The sequence below is a fragment of the Ambystoma mexicanum genome, chromosome 10, assembly GCF_040938575.1.
Source record: "Ambystoma mexicanum isolate Mex_15411 chromosome 10, UKY_AmexF1_1, whole genome shotgun sequence".
In the NCBI taxonomy this organism is placed as follows: Eukaryota; Metazoa; Chordata; class Amphibia; order Caudata; family Ambystomatidae; genus Ambystoma; species Ambystoma mexicanum.
This window is the reverse complement of record NC_090932.1, coordinates 687,956,475-687,982,797: the sequence shown is the minus strand read 5'-3', so window position 1 is coordinate 687,982,797 and position 26,323 is coordinate 687,956,475. Positions and strand designations below refer to the sequence as shown.

At 41.6% G+C, this 26,323-nt stretch overlaps 1 protein-coding gene across 1 annotated transcript in view; it reads left to right on the top strand.

The window, feature by feature from the left end:
• Positions 1-26,323, top strand: part of LOC138491650 (vitamin K-dependent protein S-like) — a 313,966-nt gene that overhangs the window by 93,158 nt on the left and 194,485 nt on the right. Inside the window, exon 3 of the mRNA XM_069618286.1 lies at positions 21,573-21,765. Coding sequence (XP_069474387.1) covers positions 21,573-21,765 — 193 coding nt within the window. The remainder of the gene's footprint in view (positions 1-21,572; positions 21,766-26,323) is intronic.

Genomic DNA, 26,323 nt, shown 5'->3' with positions numbered 1-26,323 from the left:
TGCCGACAGTAAACCATGTTGATTCAGTTTTACCCTCATTGTTGTTTCCTTGTGTAAGGCTTTCATTGGTGCAAGGATGTTTTCTGGACAGCTCCAGACTTTCAGCTTCCCCCACAATTTCTCTCTGTCTACTAGGTCAAAAGCTTGGGATAGGTCTATGAATGCCAGAAATGCTCTAGATGTACTTTCAAGTGTTTTGCTCTTGATTATGCTTAGCAACATGATGTTAACTGTCGATGAAGAGTTTTTTTCTGAATCCCACTTGGAAAGGGTCCGCGCATGGTGCTGTCTTTGACCAGTCTTGAATTTTGTTTTAGCAGTAACGTCCCATAGATTTTCCCGATTGTGTCCAAAAGAGCGATTGGTCTGTAGTGGCATGGATCGGACCTGTCACCTTTTTTGTAAATTGGGACGACCGTCGATGTTGTCCAGGATCTTGGGATGGATCTAGAGTTTAAGCAGTTGCTGAACACCTTACTAATAAACGGCGTCCTGTTTTTCAGTAAGTTTTTAAGATCAATGTTTGTGATCCCATCGGTCCTGGAGCTCTTGAAGTTTTTAGTTTTTGTATAATTTCAGCGATTTCCTCTTCATCGGAGACATCTAACCATTGCGGCTCTTCTTTTGGAGGAGTTTCCGAGTTGGATGGTGCTTGAAACAAGGATTCAAAGTGTTTCTGCTATTTCTCTTCACTGACGTTATTTGTAGGCTGACTGTTGTTTGGGTCACCCGACAGTTTCATCAGCTTCCAAAATTCTCTTGCATTTTTCCCGTCTCTGTTTTTCAACATTGTCTCAGAGACGTTTTGGTACAGTATAGCACCGTGGTTTTTTATCCACGCGTTGTATTTCCTTGTTTTTTAGATCTACTGAGTTGCTGTTTTTCACCAGCCTTTTCAGGCGTATAATTGCTGCTCTTTTTGCCACCACCTGTATGTCATAATGGTGAGTTTTTTTCAGCCCTTCCGTCCTGTTCCTTGTCGTCGTTACTTTATACGGACTTAGGAGCGGTTGGTAGTCTACACTTGATCTGGTGCGCTCATATTTTGACGCCAGCTGGTCTATTCTTTCTGCCGTCAGTTTAAGGCGGTTGCCTTGCCTGTTTCTTTCGACGTCTAAGGTCATTGAAATTTTATTTGCCCTCATGTGGCTACCTAGAGATTGTGATTGCTTGCGGCAGTCTGGATCACTTCGAATGTTGTCATCTCCTTCTGCATTTCTTTGGACGCAAAGATGTAATCAATTGTCCCCTTTTGTTTCATTCTTTCCCACGTTGGAATTCTTTTAGGATTTGGGAAGGTTTGAGCCATGTTGAAGAAGCCTCGTGTGACCATTATTTCGTTCCATTGGATGCCTCTTTCCTGCGCTGGTCGTTTCTTGGTGGTTTTTTGTGCCATAGCGGATTTCTCCTGGCAGTTGGCATTGAGGTCTCCGCATATAATGATGTGAGCGATTTGTTTTTCAACATAGATGTGGTCGATCTCTTTTTCGATGGTTTTGAGGAACTTTGCATCGAGATTGCTTGGGGGTTCCAGTAAACCACTATGATGGCGATTTTGCTCAGCTGTGTTTTCTGATTGGTTGCTCCCCACTTGGCCCAGTTAAGGATGGCCACCAGATGGTGTTTTGAAGATGCAGTTGTTTCGGAGATGCTAATGCCACTTCCTGATCGGACTGCCAATATAATGCACGAAGACTGGTGACCTAGCTTGCTTTTCACTGCTGGTGAGATTGCCAACACAAAGCCGTTCAATGACGGCTTTTCTACGAGGCAAGTTTCCTGTAGAGCTAAAACGTCGAACTGGCCTAGGTTAATTCCTCCTGTTCTCGTGAGGTGTTGAAACCCGCATGTGTTCCATGAGCCTATTTTTACATTGATTTCTGCAGGTTCTGTTAGTTCTACGTCTCTCTTCTCGCTGTGCCCAACTTCATAGGCCTCGGATTCCAATTTTTTCGTTGTTTTTGAGAGTGCTTTTGGCAACCAGGCCCAAAGCTGATCCTTTGGCCATGTTTGTCCACGTTCTCTAATGCTGTATTTTTGTTGGATGGGTTCAATCCCGTTTCCCTGGTTATTGTTGAGTTTTTGTTTTCTTGAGCGGTGGCAGAGTTTTCAAGGCGTCTGTCAGAAGCCGGCTGCTTTAGTTTTTCTCCTTTTGTCATTTGCGGAAGGCTTTTTGCAGAGCACGTTTTCTTTGGTGATCGTTCCCTCGGCGTGTTGATAAGGATGTCTTCTTGGTTTGAGTTCAGCCGCCCGTTGTTTGTGTATTGTTTCTCCATACTTGACGTATAGTGTCGTCTGACTGAGGATTGTCTTGTGGTTTCTCTCTTCCGTGTATCCTGGGCGCTCTTGTCGGACCAATTTGTAAGCAGGAAGCCCCGATGGTACAGGTTGTCCTGGGCTGCTTTTAGAGAAAAGTTTGGTGCAGTAGATCTTATATGCATAAAGGCTTTGGCTTTTGTATTTGTGTGGTATGGCTCGACTAAGAAGAGCTCATCCAATCTTAGTTCTTTTAGTTTGTGGGTCTTTCTGAAGATTTGCAGTATCGATCCTCTGTTTAATGTTACGTGTTCCTTATTCCAAGATGTTTGTTCCATTTTGAATATTGTCCCGCGGAAGTGTTTTCTCTTTTTTTGATCTTGTAAAGGTATATGTTTTACTCTCACTCTTGATCCCATTGTTTTGTTGCGTTCGGTGGAATGTTTGCTTTGCTCCTTAGTTCTTTTACGATCGGGTGTTCGGCTTTGAAGTTGTTTCCTTGGAGGTCACCCACTCTTTCCATTGTCGTTTCTCTTTTCCCACGGGTGCCTGATTCTCTTTTTCCTCGGGTAGTTGACGGTTTATTGGGGGAGTGTGCAGTGTTGTGGGTGAAATGTTCATTCAATTGTTTTGGCCCTATTGCGTTTTTTTCTTGCATTGTGCCGCTGCTCTGAGCGAATGTCTGCGTTTTAGGTGGAATTGAAGAAGCACTGAGTTTTAGGACAATTTGGTCGTTCTCTGGTCTTTTTTTAGCCATTTGTTGTCCTTTTTTGAAAGGGGACTTTGCCGAGGCCAGCACCCCAGCTCCTGTTATCCCCTTCGGGCGTGACAACTTTGAGTTGAAGATGAAGGGGTCCGGGATGGAAGAGGGCCGGCCTGTCGCGATTCTCGTAGTGATGTTAAATAGAGTGAAGTTGCTGCCCTGGCTCTGTTTTAGTTTAGAAGGGGGGGCTGTGCCCAATGGAGCTACTTGACTGAGCTCCTGCGTTTGCATACCTTTGTTTTTTGTCTTCTTGATTATCATGATTTCGGTCTCAGAGCTTGTTGGATCAGGAGGATATCCTTTGGGATGGTTCTCCTCTGGTGCTGTGGTCTTGTTATAGGTCAATTTTTCCGTAGCTGTTATATATCCCTCCAGGGATATCAGTTTAGTGTGTGCCATGGCGAGCAGAGTTGTGTGATCTTTTAGAGTTTCACTCAGTGACTTGTATAGTTTGCAGAAGGGTGCAAGGGCTATAGTTATGGCCGACATTATTGTTAGCATGTCTGTTTTTTTGCCGGGCGTTTCTTTTTGGGATGTCGCGAAGGCCTTGCTACGTCTTCTGGATTTGGCCGGTGTGTATAGAAGAGAGTTTTGCGGAGTCTGCAGAAAAGGATTTTGGTTAGACGAGGTCCGGCCTTTGTTTGATTTTGAATTGTGGGCGCTTTGCTGGTCTTATTTTCTCTGGAAACCCTTTTGTCTTGCGGGCGTTCGGGTTGAATATTGTTAAGTTTAGGGACTCTTCTTCTTGGTCTTTGTTTGGAGACTTAATCCACTGGTTAGGGGTTGATTCTGATGGCATATTCAATGGGATAGTTTGTGGTTGCACCGGCACCGGGCTTCTTGTTTCAGAGGAAGTCGTAGGTGAATCAGTGGTCGTGCTGGTTTGTGGGTACTCGGTTTGGGCTCCTGAGCTTTCGGTCGCCGTCATGCCCCCTTTACTTTCTTCCCCGTGCTTTGGGGTTGTTGCTGGTGACAGGGTATTTTGGGCTGTGTGTGGTTGAGGCGACTCCGGGGCTCTGCTTTCTGAGGAAGGCGCTGGTAAGGCCGAGGTCACACTGGTTTATGGGTGCTGAGTTTGCACTCCTGGGTTTTCAGTCGCCGGGTTTTCCTCCTTGCTTTCGTCTTGGTTGACTGCAATGGGATCAGTCAGTTCAGTTGGGTTTGGATCATCCTCGTTGTTCCCTGGCGACGTGGACGGTTGCGACCTAGGTTCATTGTTGATTCCTAGTTTTCTCAGTTTGGGAACCGGGGCTAGTTCCTGGATTGCCTCCAGAATTTCTGCGCCCGAGATCTCTTCAGCAGCATCAGTTTTCTTTTGCCAAGTCGTTTAAAAAAATCTTTCAGGGAGTTACCCTTTATTTATTTATTTATATAGCGCAGACCAGGCCCAAAGGCAACCGGGCGCATATCTTGACAGAAAGTTACAGGTATGACAAATCATCGCACTGGTACCAACAGATTGCGATCAGAATATACAGAATATACAATTGACGTTTACAAAGCAAAGCAATGAGCGGGACAGTAATGTCGGAGCAAAGCAAAGCCGGATGGTCCGTCAGAGTCAGTGAGATGTAACTAGCCAAAGCTTGGCTTTGTGTTTGAATAGGTTGAATGACGGTAAGGTTCTGATGGTGAGTGGTACAGTGTTCCAAAGCTTGGCTGCCAGGACAGGGAAGCTGGCACCACCAGCTGTGTGAAGCTTGAATCTAGGGATTGCAAGACCGTGGGACTGTGCAGATCTGAGTACTCGCGTTGGTATATGTTGAGTGAATCGAGAGGCAAGATATGAGGGGGCCTGGTGGTTAACACATTTGTATGTAAGAGTGAGTGCTTTCAGTGAGATCCTTTGGGCGACGGAGAGCCAGTTGAGGTTCTTCCTTGTTTCTGAGATGTGGGCAGATCGAGGGATATTAAGGGCCGGTCACCCTGGTGGTTCATTACAGTAGTCTTTTTCGATTTTCCGCTTTACTCTATTTTTTTTTGTTTTTTGTTTGTGCTTTTGCCTTCTGGTAAATCCACGTTTGTGAGCTGTCCATTCTTTTCTGCCGGATTCGGCTGGTCTGTGTTTTTTGGCTTTATTGTTAGTTTAGGTTTCACAATCATTTTTTTTATTTTTTGTTCCTGAAGTTTTTTGTTTGGCATTGCCCTGTTGTGATCACAGTCCAGCACCGAAATGCTAGGCAATTCTCCTCTGAACAAGAGTACCAAGTTACTAGGGGAATCCAAATGTGGACGCCTTGCTCACTATTCTTAGAGAGGCACAGCTACACCCTACTGATGAGGTTCAACCAGACCGAAACACGTGTCTGGGGTTGCTGTTGGTGCTCTTGTTCAGAGGAGAATTGCCTAGCATTTCGGTGCTGGACTGCCCCAGCGCAGGACAAAGACTGATATGTTTGGGATATTTCTTCTCTGTGAAAGATAGTGAGCTAAAGACTCTGGGTAAGGCTCTTGTAACCAGGATTTATGTCTGGCAGAGAGTCTCCCAGGACCCCCCCTTGTTATCTGCATATTTCAAGTAACTTTGGGTCTCACCCTAAGTTACTTGGGGAATCCAGACGTGGACCCCTTGCTCACTATTCTTAGAGAGGCACAGCTACACCCTACTGATGAGGTTCAACCAGACCGAAACACGTTTCTGGGGTTGCTGTTGGTACTCTTGTTCAGAGGAGAATTCCCTAGCATTTCGGTGCTGGACTGCCCCAGGGCAGGACAAAGACTGATATGTTTGTGATATTTCTTCTCTGTGAAAGATAGTGTTCTAAAGACTCTGGGTAAGGCTCTTGTAACCAGTACTTATGTCTGGCAGAGAGTCTCCCAGGACCCCCCTTGTTATCTGCATATTTCAAGTAACTTTGTGTCTCACCCTAAGTTATTAGGGAATACAGACGTGGACCCCTTGCTCACTATTCTTTGAGAGGCAAAGCTACACCCTACTGATGAGGTTCAACCAGGCCGAAACACGTGTCTGGGGTTGCTGTTGGTACTCTTGTTCAGATGAGAATTACCTAGCATTTCGGTGCTGGACTGACCCAGGGCAGGACAAAGACTGATATGTTTGGGATATTTCTTCATTGTGAAAGATAGTGAGCTAAAGACTCTGGGTAAGGCTCTTGTAACCAGGATTTATGCCTGTCAGAGAGTCTCTCAGGACCCCCCTTGTTATCCTCAAATTGCATGATGTAATCCATGGTCAAATTAGTATTCCAATCTGTTAAGTAATTTACATCGCAATAAGCAACACGCCTGCTCAGTATTAGGTCTGCAATAGGTTGGCTCTGTCAAGATTATTCATATTCCATTTGATTAGGTTTAATCCTGAATTAACAGTGATGCTGGCAGCTACATCTAGGTTGTGCTTAGTGGTCACCAAACACAGTACAGTGAGTAATGGTAATGATCGATTTCTTGTCTAATGAATACCTCCAGATATAACGTTGCTGATAACAGTGTGGTTGACAAAAACATAATCAATGGTAGATGCACTATTTACAGCAACTTTGGTATAATTTCCTGCTGTGTCCCCTGGGCACTGGCCATTTTACATAGCAGGTTAGCCCAACAAGAACCTTTTGGGATCAGTGTATTGCTGCACAGGATAAGACGAGATAATGTTAGTAATACAACAGTTATGATCTATTGGAATCCTTGCATTAAAGTCACCACAAATGGTAATAGGCAAATGGTCCAATAGTCAATTCAGAGTTATTAATATCCTCATAGGCTTACCACTAATGGGAGGATCATATATGTTAATCACTAGTAATGTTGAAAAAGTACTCATCTGCTGCTGCTAACTAATGACCCCTGCCAAAACAAATCTTTAGTTAGTTTCAAGTAGTTTGATGGTCGATAGATTACATATGCTAATTATCAATCCCCCTTTTGGCCTGCCTATATGTCCTTTAGTGGCAGGTATTTGTATAGTTTGTCTGCCATCAATATCTAGACTATCCACCAACCAAGTCTCTTGTAAGGCCTCTATGCTGTAATTAAAAATGTTGTCTAAAAGTCTATCATCTTCAGTACAGAGCGAGTGGCCTTGTGTGTTCCAGGAAATAATGGAAAATAGTTGACTAGGGTTTCTTTAATGTTTGTGGTTTTAGTACCATGGGCATTCACTGACAACTGGAGGTCCTAAATTCCTCTGGTTCCTTCAAAGTAAATTTGTGCACTGCCCTTGTGAGTACCATGCATAGCCATAGGTATTGTAATCTGTTCAATATTGTTCCTATTAAGGGATTGAATAGTATATTTCCTTAATTCTAAATAGTTATTTTTCACCACAACAGTGGATACTGATGGACTTATAATTATATTTGGTAATTGATTAAACTCAACATCCTGTCAATGATTTTGTTTGACCTTGATAATGGAACAATCATAACCCTTTTTGTGCAATACGGTATCAAAAGACATAATACATTCTAGAATGGTAATTGAATTAAATTGTATAGTAGAGGTTGATGAATAGGAATCTTCAAGTAATTCAACAATTGTGATGTCTTCTGAAAAACCACGCTGACGAGTGGGAAAATACTGTGTAATAATTGCAGGCTAGCAGAACGATTTAGATGATGAGAATTTATAGAGCAAAAGAGACTCTGTATTTTTATGGCCAGATCTGCCTTATCCATGTGAGTCTGTATAGGATTATTGTGATGCTTCAAGATATCAGTCAAGGCTTAACGATTTGTGGTGGACAAATTTGCGAGAACACTTTCTTTTGAGTAGGCTGTATCCTTTTGTGCTGACTTAGTTTGTGTAGATAGCTCTGGTTTAACCGTGTAAAAAAGCTGTTTTAGAACTCCAAAAGAGTCATTAAGACAGTTGTGGTAGCTAGCCTCTTTACATAATTTTGGATGCTTGTTCACTCTGTATTGGTTATTATGGTTGGTGTGCGCCATCAGTGACTTTATACATGTAGTTTTGTATGTAATTTGATCCTGTTGCTATTTTACTACTGGTAGTGATAACTGGTCAAGCATTAGTTCAGATACGACAGGATATTTGAATTCCTTTTTATGTTTCTTCCTTTTATTCCATTTGTGACCATCCTCGTCTGAGACTCTTCTAGCTTCTGAAGGAACAATATCAAAGTGGACAGTTTCCTTGGTGATGAATGTGGTAGTCAGCCAGCTCGAGTTAATTAAGCGTGTTTTATTATTGCGCTTATTTTTTTCTTTGCATACGTTGTTTTTGCTATTCTTGAGCTTATTTTGCACTTAAGTTTCTTTTTTCCCCCAAATTAGGGGAGGATTTGCTACATTTGACTCAGCAATAGGTCTGCTATTTTAACAATCACACAATCGTTTTGAGGAGTCAATTGGAACGTGTCCTTTGCCCCCATATCAACTTCTTCAGAGTAACCCTTGTCCGTCACTAGATCACAATTACCTGCGTTGTCAGTGTAAAGTGTAGACAATTCAGTACTTTGAGAGTCTGTTATTATGGTTAGGGTTGTGTCTAAATTACAAGCAACATTGGTAATCAGTCGATTCAACAGTAGTCATTCAATAAGGTTGTTAAACAAAGAAGCGTGCGTCACTGACGTGCATTGTAGCTCCTCACAAATATTAACCAGGGAAGTTAGTAGACAGTCTACAGCCTGCATTTGCTTCGTGAATGAGAAGCTTTCATGCCCCTTGACTTCCACTAATGAGGCGTTAAGGGCCTGTTGCGTATTACAGGAGTCTGATCCAGGGGACAACGCCTCTCCATTTTGTGAAGAGTTTGAAGGAAAAAACAGTACAGAGTAGGCCTTTGTCTAGTAAGTCAATGTCACAGTGATGAATTTCGATGGCGTCAACTGTTACTTCATTATTCCCTTTAGATGTGGTGTTAATGGGAGCTTGTATCAATATAGGTTCCAGCCAACTGCCCATACTAGTTGGGTGTTTTTCATTGATAGAGTCCCGAAAGGCAGATCAGGTACCAGCGCTGAAGAGTTTGATAATGTTATTTCACTTGTAGCAGTAGGACAGCTTGATTGCGTAATACCTTGTGTGAGCTTGCTTCCCAAACAAGCAAGCGTAGTAGTCAGATCTAGCTCCAAAGGGCAGTTCTGTTTGCAGCTACATCATCCGTGGGTGGAAAAAAATGAGTGATTTTGATTGTTGTAGCTGTAACCTTCATTAATGAGCCCAGGGCTTTTATAACCTTAGCAGTGCAACCTCTAGGGTGCCTCAATTCATGTTTTCAGTTTCTCTCAGTATATTCATTGCTTACTCTTACCGCTTCAATTTCTGCCTTGTGAGTACCTCTCTGTTTGCCCATAATCTTCTCTTCAGTGTCGTCATGTGCAGCCTTCGCCGCTGTGGAGGATGACGGCATGACAGCATTGCTTACGCGCTACTGAAGCATGGCTTCTGCGCCTTGGGTCTCTCTTTTTTGTCTGCTGGTGGTGCAGTTCAAAGGGCAATTAAGCCCAGCAGTCACCACTGACAAGTGGATTCTGGAGCTTGCAGTTTGGCAGGTGAGCAGGTACAAAGTAATTAGCATTTAGAGGCTCTTCGGACACCCGCAGGCAGTTGTAATAATTTGCAAAACGTAGTGTGAAAATCACCTTGTTTTTGCAAATGTTTAAATGATGCCTGGTATTTACGCATGACAGTCAGTCAGTATCTTAATTCGGTTTAAGTTAACCATAAAAGTTTGCATAAAACACAGTTGACATTAAAAGCAATAAACGATTTACATGTTGGAATCGATATAACATGAAATACGTCTTCCTTTGATCGCTGGGGTAATTTAAAACCTGATAAAAAAATCGTATTTATTTTTCTCCTTGCCCAGGCAGGTTCAATATAACTTGATGCTGTAAATCTTACATCCACCAATTGTGATTGAACGCATAAAATCTGTGCATCATGTAATAATTAAGAAGGCAGGGTTTTAGATTTCTATGTGCTTGACCGTTTCTTCAACTTCAGGACAAAAAGGGCACTTGGCTGTTGAAGTATTGGACTAAAGTGTTTGTGTATTAAATGCACCAACAGGCAAGGTTCCCAATCTCAATTGGGTATATGGGGTCCTTTGAAATGGTTTAAATACCAAGTCAGATACTTCTCTATGCCATAAACATCCTCATTAGATAAGTATGTTTGTGCTCTTGAGAGTCTTAAACACTTGTCAATTTTCCTTGCTAGGGGCGAATCTTCAAATGCATTAATTATTCTTTGTCTGAACCCCTCTGTAATAGCTGTAGCTGTAGCAGTATCCCATAGATCACCCAGTCTTAATGTCAGCAGAAGGACTTGACCTACCTGAACCAGGGAAGGGATCTCACTCCCTGTAATCCTAGCAGGTCAATAAAGGACTCCCTACATTTGATCAAAGACTCACATGGCTCCAATAAAGCAAAGGATTAAGAGCGATTTGATCCTCAATTGGTATTATACCAAGCTCAAGCTGTAGGGTCGCAATGGGTGTACTTCCTGGTAAAAATAGAAATGTTTTCAAAAAAGTGTTTTCTGTGCCAGCCGGAATGTAGTGTTTGCATGAACGCATATCTTTACTCCATGTTCAGCAGCAGCGCTGGCCTGGGCCCAATAAACCTCCAGCCCTGGTGATAGAATATTCTTATTATAAACCCGTGAAGGGACCCAGTAAAAATGGGGGGGAAACAAACTAGGTAAATCTACAACCATGTCAACAAAAGACTCCCCCGCATATTTGCCAGCTTAATTCAATATTGTTGATACACAAGAAATCCACTCTGTTCAAATATAACCTTTATTTTAAACTACAATCAAATGTTTAGAAAATTCTCATTAGTACAAAAAATCACATCATATATATAACAAAGACTGTGGTACAACCACATTCACATATGTCTATTCACATAAAACTCTTCATATTAAAATTAAAAACCACCATCACTACACCCAGTGATATAATGTGAAGAAACTCAACCAAAGAAAACATTGAAAAAGCTGGGTTACGCCCCAACATGTTTCTGTTCCTAGTTGTTTCAGGACATTATTCAGGGGAATTCTTTAACTACTACTAAGTTCACTCAATGATGACATTTCAAGTGTCCACTCTGAATTGTATGCAAGTGGTGTACCGTCTGGTAATATCTGTAACAATGTACAAAAATAACAATTATTAAATCAATAACCTCCTGCCGTTTCAGCCTTCCACACATCAATCTAAAAAAGTGCATCACAAACACATCAATGTGATCAAAAGTTACTTAATGCTCCAAACTCCCAAATGAATCTTACAATACAATATTTAGACAGCCTTCACCATCCAGATTGCCCCTCTGTGGTGGAACCCAAAAACTAGTTCACCAAAATTCCATGCCAGACAAACGAGCAGTGAACAAACATTGGCTCAAGCTACTGACCCCTCGTCTCATTTATTTAACCAATGGACAGATTAATATGACTTCTGTGACACCCTCTCTTGTGATCTATTACATTATTTCCAATTTTTTCACCACAACGAGAGTCCCTACAGACTCCAAAAAGTCAATCAAGGGAAAGATGGGCGAGGATCTATAGGAGGCCATTTTGGAAAAACATATATGTATATGCACAAAGGCCAACGGACCTCAGCATGGTCACTAACTTTAAGTAAACAGGTTTAGACATGTCGATGATTGCGGGTTCTGTACATGGCAACCTCTCGCATGTTGTGCTTTACTTCATTCAGTTGACGTGAGTGACGCACCGTCATCACATTAAAGACTGCGATAGAATCAATCTTTGGATGAATTATATGCATTTTTTATATATAATTCATCCATAAATTGATTCTATCGCTGAGGTCCGATATTCTCACCCTCTACCCACCTGTCGCATTCCTGGGGCAATACCAATACCAGTGGCACACAACTACCAGCAAGTATTTCTGACCACTTGTATAAGGTTCAACAACTTCAATGGCGTACCTCCAGAACATGAAGTTCAAATCTAACACTCCCTCAAACAAGCAAAGGATTGTGTGCATTAGTTCTTTTCATACCTAAGCTACCAGATAGGGATTGCGCAGTACTAGGCCACTAGTCTAAGAATCATGCTTACCCTGCACACATGGAGGGGTTCTTGAATATGTTAGATAGCCTCTTCCATTAAACACTTCACATAGTGGGGGTATGGGGCTTCCTGGTACCAAGAGCACCTTGGTGTGCTAAAGGAGGATCGAAATACATTACTGTCACGCTACCTGTAATCATGTAACAGCCTACTACCTCAATTAATTTGCCTGCAAACCCGTGAATGTCTTTAACAAAGGCAGGATATTAACACCTAAAACGGCCTGCCATTGAGGGAATTATTGCCATTGGCATCGGCCAGAATGCAGTAGGATGCTAAAGACTAAAACAGGGCAAACCACTAGGGCGCAGGCATCATTTTAAGAAGGTGAAGTAGTCATAATCCAAAATGGGGTGGCTGCAAATGGAAAGGGAACTTAATAAACGTGCTATGCATTTACATTGCCGCACTTGCATATCTTTCCATCAGTGCACTGTCCATTTGCTTCAAATTTGCTATTTTTCAAGGATCAAGCGATAATGCGGTAATAACTGGTAAGAGGGCATATGTTAAAACAAGGCAAGTCGGTATGGAACGCTTGACCCACTTCTAAAAAAAAATGATGACAATCCATCAATGTAATGGTACCAATGGAACGATATAGTACTCCTTGGAACATTGCCCTCATTGTGTTTGTAATTTAATAAATCATTTAACCTTCCCCGAAAGTCTAAGATAATATGTAATTCAGTGATCAATGGCCCATCTCCAAAAATATCATGTATCTCAAGATGCCTTGTGTTAATGTTTTGTTGGAGAGCCCTTAGGAGAAATATACAAACTGTATGGAAGTTCTGGTGTGGTCTTTATTTTATTGTCGTCCATGTTTATTAGTGATGTTTCTGAATATGTTTGTGTACCTAGATGTTCTTGGATAACGGCGCTTAGGCTCCTTCATTGAGGGTCCCCCGCTCCTCAAAGAGAGAAGAAGCAGCATTATAATGTTACCTTCCCTGTAATGGGTTGCTGGTCAATCATTAAATTTGTCAATCAGGAATGATCTGGTATAAGCCTGCTTTCGGAGCAGCCTGAATGCTGCTGGCCAGCGCCCCCTTCGTTTCCCTTATCGCCTTCCATTTCCTGCCCCCCGGCCCCACTGATTAGCACCCATGTAGTTTATTCGAGGGTGCTAAGGGTGTGTGTAACTTAACAAAAAGATTTACTTTGCAGTGTGGTGCCCTTAACTTCGCTCGGGCCCTTAACTTGGGCGGTGCGTCATTACCGACTGGGTCGGCCCACTACAAAGGGTTATATCGCCTCATTAAATAACCTGCCAGCCACTGAGATTGGGGCTCCACACTAGGTGGAACCCAGAGGGATACTAGGCTGCTCAAAGAACGATGGAGGGAAAATCCCACAACCCATTTAGTGTACATACGATTAAGTATCCCCATTTACCACTAAATACCAAGGTTACAGCTGGATGCACTGCTGTGTTTCTCCTCTTTCCCACCTTAGCTGACATTTATGTTAACACATTCTCAATACATTTTAGTACCCCAACAGTGTCTTTGCATAGTCAAATTTGGTGTTGCCATAAATGCTGGTTGGCATGGCTTGTTTAGCCAACCCGTGACTATGACACATTCCACTGTTGAGGAACATCCGATCACATTAACCATAGCACTATCTTTTTACGGGTAGAGTGTAAATGGTAGTGAGAAGGCCAATTTGTACTATCCCTAACCCACCAAATGGTCTGCCGTTTCATGATTCACCTACATTTACAAGTTTAAAAAACGTTTATGAAAATAGGGATAGAAATTGCAACAAGCGATTGCATTACTAAATCAATCAACCAACTTGTGCAGATCCTGAATACTGACCAAGGTCCTGTTGGACAGGACCAAGTTAGAGACATTGAGCCTCTAAATCAGTTTAATTTCCATCAAGTGTCTGAGGACAAGATATGTTCACTGATAAAAACTCTGAAACCGACCAATGACTCATTGTTTCCACTTCCTGCATTGCTAGCTAAGCGTATGGCTGAGGAAATTGCCCCATTTATTACCACCTTTGTTAATAAATCTTTAGATCAACGGTCAGTACCTCAGATGCTTAAATATACCATATTAACACCTCTATTAAAAAAACCTAATCGGGACCCTTTGGTCATCCAGAACTATTGCCCCATCGCTGGCCTTCATTGGCCACGGAAGGTTCTGGAAAAAGTGGTGACTCAACAACTGCAGGCTTTTGTTAAAGAAGAGTCTCTTTTAGATTCTTTACAGTCAGGGTTTCGTCCAAAGTTCGGTACGGAGACGGCTCTGCTGATGGTCTATGATGATCTGTTGAGGGTGGCTGATCAGGGCAAACTTTCACTTTTGGTGATGCTTGATCTTTCAGCCGCCTTCGATACAGTTAATCATGCTATCCTTCTAGACCGGCTGAGGTCGGTCGGTAGTGTATCGGAGCACGCTATCCAGTGGTTTAGCTGTTTTTTGGAGAATCATCAACAGTGTGTTAGACTGGGAGGCTTTAGTTCAGACCCCAGTAATATGGGATGTGGCGTCCCACAGGGGTCTTCGTTATCGCTGCTTTTTTTAAATCTGTATCTTCAATTTCTAATGGAAATCCTGAGACGTTATGGAATGAGCTTCCAATCCCATGCAGATGACACTCAGATTTTCATCACAATTGATAATGTCGAAGAAACTTTTACTAGGATCAGTGAATTCCTCCAGATTATTGAGTGGATGGAATCCAATCAGCTCCAATTTAATTCTGCAAAAACAGTGTTTATCCTGTTTGGACCTGAACATCCCATTACGACCATGAAAAAACATCCTATTCCCAATCTACTGGGAGTAGAACCTAAATTTGCTGTTAAAGTAAAAAAAACCTTGGCTGCATCTGGCAGGACAACTTGGCTGTGAAAGCCAGGTTGGAGCCGAGGTGAAAGCAATGTACTACTACCTGAGACTTCTTCGGTAGATTCTTCCGTATATTCCAGAAGAGGATCATGCTCTAGTGGTAGGAGCACTTACAAATGCCCATTTGGACTACTGTAATAGCCAATTGATGGGTATTCCAAAAAAACAACTATATAGGCTCAAAAAGGCCCAGAATGCAGCAGTTAGGCAGATCTGTGGGCTGAGCAAAACCTCTCATGTCTCTCCCTCACGCGGATTACTTCACTGGTTAGTGGATGAGGACTGCATTAAGTTTAAGGTGGCATGTCTGGTATTTAAGTGTTTGAACAATCTAGCACCAGCCTATTTGAAGGATAAGATCAATCAATGCCAGCCTTCCAGATGGCTATGTTCAAGGGACCAAGATCTTTTGGTTATTCCTCCATCCACATTTGTATCAAGAGGAGACAGAAGATTGGCAGTGTTTGGCCCTAGACTCTGAAATAGTATACCTAGGGAAATTAGGACCCTCAACTTACTTTCCAAGTTCCGTAAGGCCCTAAAAACTTCCCTGTTTAAATAAGATTTAACCATCTTTTGTGCCTGCTGGGAACCTTTTGGCTCAAAGGATGGGATACAGGGTATCTATACAATTCTGGTAACTGGTTTTTGGGATGTCATCTGCGCCATTATTTTAGTCTGTTTTATACATTTTTCAAAAATCAAAAATCAAAATCAGTCAAATCAGATGGGCACAGCTCAATAACCTTCCTCATAAGCTACCAAAGAGTAAAATTGAGAAAGATCTTAGACGGGGGCACATTTCACGCACCACACATGCATACTGGTAATGCAACTCAAACATTGATTAGTTTGGTGATTTTTCAGTCTTAAGTTAAAACATCGATTTTAAAAAAAGGATTAAAAAAAGACTGATTTAGAAAGACTGCTTTATGACTGCACAGAGCGGCCTTTCTAAATCACACTATCACGCCCCTGCCGCAAATGGTGCGTGCAGGGGCTGACAGGCACACCAGGACCCGGAAGTGCCATCGGGGAAGAACAGCTAAGTGTTTGTGTGGTGCGTGTTCGTGTTTGTGTGTGTGTTGCGTGTTCTGGTTTGTGTGCATTTTTGTTTACGGTGGAGTCTTGGGTGGGGTGGGAGGTAGCGGGGGCTGAAGGAAGGGGGAATCGGGGGTAAAACTCCCTGATTTCGATCAAATCCCACAAGACGAGGTAGAGGCGAAACAATGTTTGTTTTTTAGCTTTTTGTAGCATGCCTAAAATCAGCTGGAAAAAAACTGTCCTTTTTGTTAGGCGACCTACACAAATTGAAAATATGACAGGGAACCAATTTTTCACCTTCAGACTGTCCTGATTTATTGATACGATCAAAGATCTTGTAGCAGATATTCACATCCAACTTACCGTGGGCTTCACTTTTATATTTTTAAAATTTCTGAATCGTTTTTTTTGCAGAATACATGGCTTTCACATTTTCACTCGTGCTCTTTGATTATACTTGAAATTCACGTTTCGGGTAGTATTGAACATTAAAGCCTATTTCTGTAAAACATGTTCAATCAATTGTAATTTTAATGATGTTAAGTGTTGCATCTGAAAGCATAAAATGGGTACAACATCTGACACTGGGTTAAAATCCTGTTGAGGAAGAGACTTACACAGAACATAATAAACTATCTTGAGGATAACGTGTCTGCAGCAGACTTCTGAAATCATCTTTTGACTTTATGGAAATATCTTTTTCTCCAAAATGTAAATTGATTGGTTGAAGTGGTTGATCTTAAAATGTGCTATTTTATTTTTTATTTTTTTATTATTAAGGTGCATGTGGCAAATTTCTTGCCTTTTGCACTCATAAGAAAACATTAATTTACAAGATATAAAGCACAAAAATTGCAATCAAGTAAAAATTGCTAAATTGTTAAAATGAGTCCATTCATAACAGTAATTCATCACACAGGAGAGATTCTCATCTTAATAAAAACATCATTTTTCACATTTTACAGGGCCTGGAGTAGCGGCTCTGTATTTATGGTTAAATTGCTCAACCCATAGGAAGAGCACTTTTTGGGCGGCTTATAACTTTGCAACCCCCGGACGAATCCTTACCAAACCTCGCAAATAAAGTATATGGCCCCGTCTGAATTTTTCTGGCAAGTTTGGTGAGGTTTCATCAAGGAGTGGCAAAGTTGCAGAGGGTCCCAAAATTTCAGTTTTTTGCATCTGTGACAATGGAAAACAAAATATGCTTATGTCTACAGCCCAAATGGCTGTACAGATTTTGACCAAACTTGCAGCAGGAGCGGCGGTTTGGTCCCGGAAGCGTGCTTTTGTAAAGTGTAAATCCATCCAGTAGTTTTTTTTAAAACAGGCCAAATGTAGGTAAAAAAAATATGGTGATATCTGGGTTCGGTCCGCGGACTCACTTCCCTGTTTGGTCCCTGGATGGTCCTCCGACTGGCCAAGAGCATGACGTGATGTCTGTGGACATCGGACGCACCCATTGATTGGATGGTGAAAAGTGTGAAGTGCATCAGATTTTTGGAAATGCCCACCATGTTGGATTTGCAGACAGCTGCCGTTGTCCGCGAACATCGCAGTAAAACCATTCCCCGAATATATTGTAGACCAAAATTGGTTGGTAAGTTACCCGAGATCTACGCTGTGATAATTGGCACAACCCTTTTTATACTGGAGAAGCAATCCTTTGCAGCCAGTGAGAATGTGTCTTGATGTTTCAATTTACATATTACATAATCTACACATGTGTTTTTCCCTTGGTATCCTGTTCCATGCTCCAGTGTACTCTAGCACTCGTAAAATGTTCAAACGTAAGTATAAAATAAATCGGCGCAGCTTTAGAATGCACCATTAACCAATTATGCTATTACAGTACACATAGTATTTTTGGATCTATGATGTGTCCCTGCAGGCCGTTTTCATAGTCACCCGGTTGCACATGGCCTGGTTTCAGCACTGTGGGGATACATCATTCCCATTAAGGACCCCTTCCCTAGCCCTCTCCTAATGTGGGGGACAACCCTCAAACCTGTTTTTCTCCACCGCTATCCTCCCCACTCGGCCTGGAGTTTGTTCAGCACGGGGCCAACCCCAGACTCCTGACCTGCCCCACCCTCCCTTTTCCAACTCTACTAACATGCATACAAACACACATGCACCCCACCACACATACATACTGACAGACATACACACACACATTCCCTCTTCCCCAATACCCCTTCTTGCCTCCCCGGCCAGCTAAATGGCCCTGCTGCCAAGCAGTGGTATGGTGGTACTAATTAAAAAAATTGATATTGCAGAGCATGCTGCAATAGGTACAGTACCCACAGGCACTGACGTGAACACACTGTAAGTTGGTTCACTCTGACTTGGACGTGGCCAACTGTCACAGTGCATTGTGGGTATGGATGCAGTCCATGGCTATCATGCGCTGCAGGTGAAGTTTCTGTGCCAGGGCATGGCTGCACTATCACTCCATGGAAGCTGCTCTCATGAATGTGTCCAACTTCATCGCCTCTGCTAAGCACTCAAATCTATCCTCTATCCTGATTCTCCTTGACCTGACTGCTGCTTTTGACACTGTCAATCCCTCAGATCTCCATAATACTGTCTTTCTTCTTGGGATTCGTGATCAAACCCTTGCCTGGATTGAATCCTGCCTTGCACCTTGCCAATTTTCTATCTCCTGGCGCAACAACACCTCTCAACTCACTCCTCTAACCATTGGCGTTCCACAACTCTCTGTCTTGGGTCCGCTCCTCTTTACACTTTATACTTTTGCTGTTGGGCCACTTATGTCCTCATTTGGGTTCTCATACCAACTCTTTGCGGACAACACCTAATCTTATTCTCTATTCCTGAACTCTCCTCTGATCCCTCTATCAAAATTTACAGCTGTCTCTCTGCCATTAAATATTGGATGGCTTTGCATTCTCTGATGTTAAACGCTACCAAAATAGAGGTACTCTTCTTCCCTGCCAAAAGCTTGCTCGCATCTCAACCTCTGCCTATCCAGTTCCCATTTGACACTCTCCTCTACTCTTCTTCAGCTAGACCCTTCTCACACCTTCTCTACTTTCATCTCCAAAACTGGAACAGCAGCAAGCCTCTACCGCCTAAATATTAATGAAAATCAGGCACCTCCTTCCTTTCAACACTGTCAAACATCTCTTAACTCTTGTCTTCTCTAGACTGGACTACCGTGCCAGCATCATCTTTGGTCTCACCAAATGTGCTTTCTGTCCTCTCAACAAGATCAATAACTTTGGCTACCACTACCAGGACTCTCTTTGAACTCCCTGACTTCACACCTACTTCCTCGTACCATCACCAGGCTGGATAGCTGATAATGCAAAACAGGGCCAGATTTACATTTCTTCTCCTGGTTAACAAATATATCCATGGTAGGGCACCACTGTATCTATCCTCCTCTTTCCAACTCTATAAGCCTTCTCCTAATCTCCGCTCTGCCTCATCGACTACCCTTGTGGCTCCTCGCCCTCCATGTGCTTCCTCTCGCTTCCGCTCTTTCTCTCTTCTTGCTCTGCTTGGATGGAATTCTCTTCCCCCTGACATCCGAGAAACAGTCTTCACAGATTTGTTCAAAACCTCCTCGCCTCTGAGTTACCCTCTTAACCTAACTCTCATCTGCCTGCTCGCTAACATTTTTCTCTTGCCTCTAACCTGCCTCTGTCTCTCACCTCCTCTGCCTCCAGTCTAGCACTTCACTCATCATGGTCACGTCCTGAGCACAGCTGGCAGTAACCGCCTACCTGCACTTAAAAATGTCTAATGTTGGTTGTCCTTAATCTATGTATGTCCACTTATGTATTGTCCCCGGTGACTGTTCCATTTACTCCCCTCCACAACCTGATCAGAATGTCCCTCAAATTCACCCCATTGTATGAAGCTCACTGCTTCCCTGTCAAATCAGATTTCTTATCTAGTGCATGCTCTTTTGTGATCAAAAGAGCATTGTTCCTCCTGAATAAAAATAAATAAATTAATCTTACAAACTCCCAGAAAAAGATTATTTAAGGGGATTCTATTGATACAAATCAAAATCTAAACTTCACTGAAATGCATTAGTTATGGTTAGAAATGTTTATATCCGCACTGTACATTAGGCTTTGACTTTCTGCTACCATACTGTTGATGATGTATCACTTTGGAGGATCTGCCAATTTTTTTAAAGATGTTTTTGGCTATTGTGCGTAAAATGGCTAATGGTATTGTATCGTATGCCTAAAGTCAAGACAGGTGAATGTTTGTATATGTCAAGTAAGATATGGTAAAAACAGAACTTTTTCTTCCCAAAACGTTTACATGAGTATGTTTTGAAGGCTAAGTGTATTATTGATGAATTTGCATTGTATTTATTTATATTGATGGATTGTACCCTTAAGTGTATCTTTGATGAATGTATATCATATTTATATTTTGGGATTTTTTGTTGTTGTTGTGTTTTCTGGCGTTATGCTGAAATAAATCTATTTTTGGCTGACTGACTGGTTAAAATCACACACTTCCTGATTTTATACATGCACTGCTCTTGACTTCACAAATTTCAAAACAGATGACATCTTGAATGACTTCATCAATTACTTCACTGATGGAACTACATATTTCACCAGCAGTCTGGCTGGTTGTAATCAGTTATTACGTGACTTCACAATGCCTCCTGCTTGAGCCAGCACAGAGCAGAATTCAATTTGTCACTGCAGCATTTTACTAGAGCCATAACATGCTTTTCTAATTCCTCTTTTGTAAAATAGCTTTCCGTGATACTTTACAGCCATTCTTTGATAAGGAACTGTTCAGAGTGGTATGTTTATTTTGTGCACTGTGGAATTAAACACACGAGAGCGAGAATCTATCTGCAGGTTATTACTTATTTCAAAGCACAAAACATTTTTAGATGCATGTCATTAAACTGCTTGAACTATTTTTCTGTAGCACATTAGAATCTGCATATTAGGTTTTTCTTTTAATCCATAGTGTACATTGAGTATGTGAGTCAGCAATTGGAAGATCTCTTACATTAGATTAAGCAAGAGGCTAGCTATTAAAAGCGTTGACACTCTGTGGCCATGTATTATAAATAACCCTTAATATACGAAAAACAGGATATTGCAAGTCCCCTCTGATTTCTCAGACTTTATAAAGGAACTCAGCCTTCGACCTTCATCCTTTGTTTGGTCACAGGAGCTCCCTGGGAACTTTCAATATCCTCTACAAATACAGTTGGAGGTACTTTATCACAACGCATTAAAAAATTCTAAGGACAGATGAGAATGATGAAAGAAAGAACTTTATTGCAACAATGCCATAAAGTCAAGACCAGTATCGACAAGAGGTAGATTTGCTTTAATCCGTTCCCAACCTTCTTTTAATTTGAGCTAAATCAAATGAGCATATTGCAACAGGCTTCACAACATTTTAAAAATGCAGTACACAATTGTCTCATAAAGCTTTTTAATTTTAAGAAGTGTGGTATGAATAAAATAATTATGTGAATGTCTACAGCTTGTTTTCAAGCTGCATAGTTCAATTGTAGTTTTGACATTTTTCCTGCATTTCTTTCAAGAATGTGTTCTTATTTTGTCCTTACAGTTATTTATCCTCTTTTGATTTACGGACCTTTGATTCTGAAGGCGTTATTTTTTATGGCGACATTGGCGGGGAAGGCAACTGGTTTGTTTTGGCACTTCGTGAAAAGCATTTGGAGGTTCAGATGAGCAATGAGAATGGAAAAATGGTTCTTACCAAGTGGGGACCGAACATGAGCGATGGAATATGGAGAAAGGTAAGTCTGAATAGGAAAGTTGAGAATGTTACTCCCCACTTTCTATGCAAATGTTTCCATTTGGAAAACATGCTTGATTACAAAAGGTAAAACCCGTTTTTATACTTCACTTCTTTTATTATTTGTACAAGAAAGCAGAAAGAAGAAAACAGAGAAAAGAGGGAATTACATAATACAATCAGTAAAGGTGACATTCATTTAATAGTTCACCTACAAAATTTTAAATTAAACAAGATTTTGATAAAAATGTACTTCAAATTCATGCATAAATGACAATAAAGGGTGTCCACAGTTCCTCATTTGTATTTTTTCTTTTAAAGAGTGATCATATACTGGTTCCATTTCCATTTCTCTATTGTTGGTTTCTGTGACGTTTTCCAAACTTTTGAGATTTGTAATTGTTTGCAAACACAAACCCTTTCAATAGTGATTGCACTTTAGAAGGAGTCATGTGAAATACCCCATAGGAAACAAACAAGACAGCCTTGGGGGAATCTCTGGCGACAGATCGCCCCAAACAACATCTTAAATGTATTTAAAAAGTCAACCCAGTAAGAGGTCACTGAAGGACCCTCCCACATCATATGTCCTAACGTGTGTCTGTTTAATTTACAAGCCCAAGATAGCTCAGGTTCACACAGTCCTAATTCAAACATACTTGCAGGTTTCCCTTAAATACCAAAGTACATTTTCTGCTGTGTGTATCTTACAAAATATCTACACACTTTTTCCAACTGTTAATAGATGACTGGAGCTCAATCCGACTGTTCTTCTGTGACCTTTAATATCACCTGACAGCTTCTGTCTTCCGGGATCAGAACATTTTGTAAACTTGAGGCTAAGGTCAAAGATTTGCAAATTATTCTTTGTAATCCACAAGCCCCCACAAATGCTCTTGAAGTCTAACTATTCGCTTGGTCGAGTAAATCCCTGACTTTATCATATGGACAATGTTAATTTTTCTTAATCTTAAACCGTTGTCTCTGCTCTTCAAATGGGAGAACAGTGCCTCTGGTCCAAACATCTCTAAATCGCATGATCCCAACCTTGACCTAATCCATTGAATTTAATTTCCTATTATCCAGGATTAGGATGGCATTATCCTGCAGCAGGTTATCCATACGTAGCCCCTGGGGTAAACGCAAGTCCGTTAAACATCTCCCCACGTAGATAGAGTATGTGCCACACAGGAGGATCTTTTTTATTGTCACACATTTTATCTATCGTAGATTTTGCACAAAAAGGAAAATTAGTGACTGTTGTAGATTCTACGCCCAACCATCCCATTAAATATTTATTTTGTGGTGTCATTTTTTAATCACTAGTGTGAATCCCTATTTATGAAAGCCTGGTGATATCTTTCGAAATCAGAAAACCCAAACCCTTCCAAATAAACCCCTTGTCTCAGTATATGCAAGGGAATCTAAGCTCCTTTACCTTCACCCCCTAAAATCTTGCAAATATTTAAAACAATTGTTGCAGTTCCTTATTTATTAGGGGACGTTGTGAAGCCTGCAATATATAAAGTCACTTCAGCAAGATGCACATTTTGATAGCATTGATTTCTTTCCTCCTACAAAGTAAAATGGGGGCATTTAGCTTCCCATCTCTTACAGGCGCCCTTCACCTTCATAATCATATCCAAATTCATTCTCATTACCTTCATCTGCTGACCACCACACTTAACTCCCTTAATATCTTCTTGAGATGGTACGACTATTGCCAATGGTTCCTTTGCCAGATTAAATTACGTAGGTCATACGGAGCATCTTTGTCTGGTGCCCTTATGAAAGTGAAAACTAGTACGTAGGAGGTGACAGAGGGTATGGTTAGAGGGCTCACACAACTGGTCTTTGCGCCTACCGCCGTCCAACAACCACGGCATGTCCGCAGCATGGATTCCAGCACTGAAGGCTACAACAAGTGCTGGTCATAAAATTGAGGGTGCATAGGAGAGTCACATGGCTAGCCCTTTGACATTTTATCCTCCAAAAACCATGGCAGTCCTGCATAATGGATTCATTACACTGGTCAAGTGGCACAGCAAGTAGAGCACTCCCTTTGACATCCGTGCAGAGCCTGCTAACGCAGGTTCGAATCCCGGCAGGGCCAAACTCAGCCTTTCATCCTTCCGAGGTCGATAAATGAGCGCCACACACTGTGGGTAATAATAAGCAGCGCTCAGATACCTGAGGGTTTGTGGCGCTATAAAAATGCCAAATTATTTTATTATTATTTATAATGAAGCATTATTGTGTAATCTAAATCTGTGAGGCATTAATGCTCATTGGAGTGCCTCAGTTGATTTAAGCAGTTTAATGCTCGATGTCTTGGTGGTGGATGATTTGGGCCTTAATGCCTTTGCTCAATATTATCGTTGCGCTCACATTAAGTTATTGCATGTAACATTATACTGTTTGGTTATATGCTAATTATATTTTTTATTATTTGTCTTTATTAAGTATCAGGTAGTCATTTCAAACAGAAAAGCATACAGAGTAAATAGTAACAGAAGGTGGAGGCAGTCCCTGGGTTGGGTGCCTTTACAAGATGCATTGTTGGACTGGATGGGATAGTTTGGGTGATGAAGAGGAACCATGGGTATATATACTAGGGACAGGAGGATAACACATTAATATTCTAACAAGAAGAACCTTGGGCTAGTATTCACATAACTATAATTTACATTACATTATCCTGTGACATGAAAGCAAGATAGGTAGGTTTGGTGGTCAATTGGGATTGGAAGGTGGGGAGATGGTGTGAAAGCTTCAAATACTAGCGGGGAGGTTGTACTCTCGTTTTGGACATTAACACTGTTAAAAAGGCATTGATGGCTGGGGGAACATTCCAGAGTAGGGGGGCAAGTAGAGAAAAGAAACTAAAGCATGAGGCAGTGCAGGTGCAGCTGGGGGACTGCTAAGCTGCAGAGATACTGGGACGGAGATTACTGTGAGATGAAGTAAGGAAGTAGTTGGAGCAAGACCATGGATAGATTTAAACACAAAAAGAGGAGCTTTTGAAAAAATGTTTACATTGTAACAAGAAGATTTCCAACAAATCCACAAAAACATATTCCAATTGGCCCCCAACCCTTTGCTACACACCTTCTCCCCTCCCTAAGGTAACATTCAATCTCCTGCATCAATGCAGCATTGAGATCCTTTCCCAAATGGCTCTAAACAGTTTAGTCTTCTTCTGCATCAGATATATCACCCGAACCATCAAGGACACCCCGCGCATCTCCTTTATGCCACCACCGTCGGACGGGTTGTAGACTTCCAACCTCTAAGAATCAACTTCCTGGCTGTTAGGGCTGCTTGGACAACCATCACAGTTGTGGCCTGGATAGATCCTTCAACAGAGAATCTTCACCCAAAACCAAGGTCTCAAAGTCAAAATCCCAAGACTTCCTCAAAACTCAGTTAAAATCACAATTAAATCACTCCAAAAGAACCTCGCTCCTGTGCACTGCCATAACATGTGTTCTAAAGTCACAGTCAAATATGTGCAACCCCAACAGGTGTCTGAATCAATGAGCCTATGCTTATACAGTCGTTCAGGTGTCCAATACACTCTATGTAAGATTTGAATCTGCCTATCCGTCTCTTCCAAATGTAACAAAGAGAGGGATACATTACCACGAATTCTCATCCACCATTCCTCAGTCATCCCTTCATGTAGTCTCTTAGACAAGCTCTCTAATAAAGGCTTATCCACTTCTCTGGCCCCGATAAGTAGTTTATACATTTTAGAAGCCAAATGCCCTTCTGATGCATTATTCCTAATACAATCTCTGAGTCACTCTCCTCAAATCACTTACCAGGATCTACGGCCCTCTTATATGAAAAATCACCAAAAGTGCAACAAAGCAGACCGCTCTCATTCTCAATTGGCTAATTCACTTCCCATCCACAAGCAGATCACAAGTAGATCACCAATTACCTTGATACCACCCAAGTACCATTCCGACCAAAACAGAACTTTATTCCTCGTCTTAATTTCAGGGTTCAAAGGCTGGGGCCACTTTGTCTCAGATAATGAGTTCCTCAGTAACCAGCTGGGTGGCATTCTTATACAATTATTTCAATGGGATAAAATAGATAAAATAACCCACTGAAACCAGTTGACCGCTGATAAAACAGGAGGCTCAGTTAATAACTGGACATCCTTAATTAAATATTTATAACCTTATTTGACATTGTTTCTGAGCATCGAAGTAGGAGCATTAAAGCAGATATCCTTCCACTCATGCTCACAGTCCAGTCATGTTTCTTGTCCGGGCATTTATCTGAGCACATTTCTTGCAAACATTCCCGCTTTTGGATTGTACGCCTTAGCTAAAGAAGGGCCAGTCTTTTCTCTGTCCCCTCAACCTAGATAGACATCTCATCACCTCCGTCTAAGGATAGTCCACTCCTAGGGGTCGGTTAGTAATGTTTGGAGGGCCACTTAGGCTATTTGTTAGCAATTTCTGAATGACAGAAGCAAGCATGATGGCCCTGCTACTGAATGTAGACCTGAACATTCAAACAAAAACATGTGTGTTATGGTATTG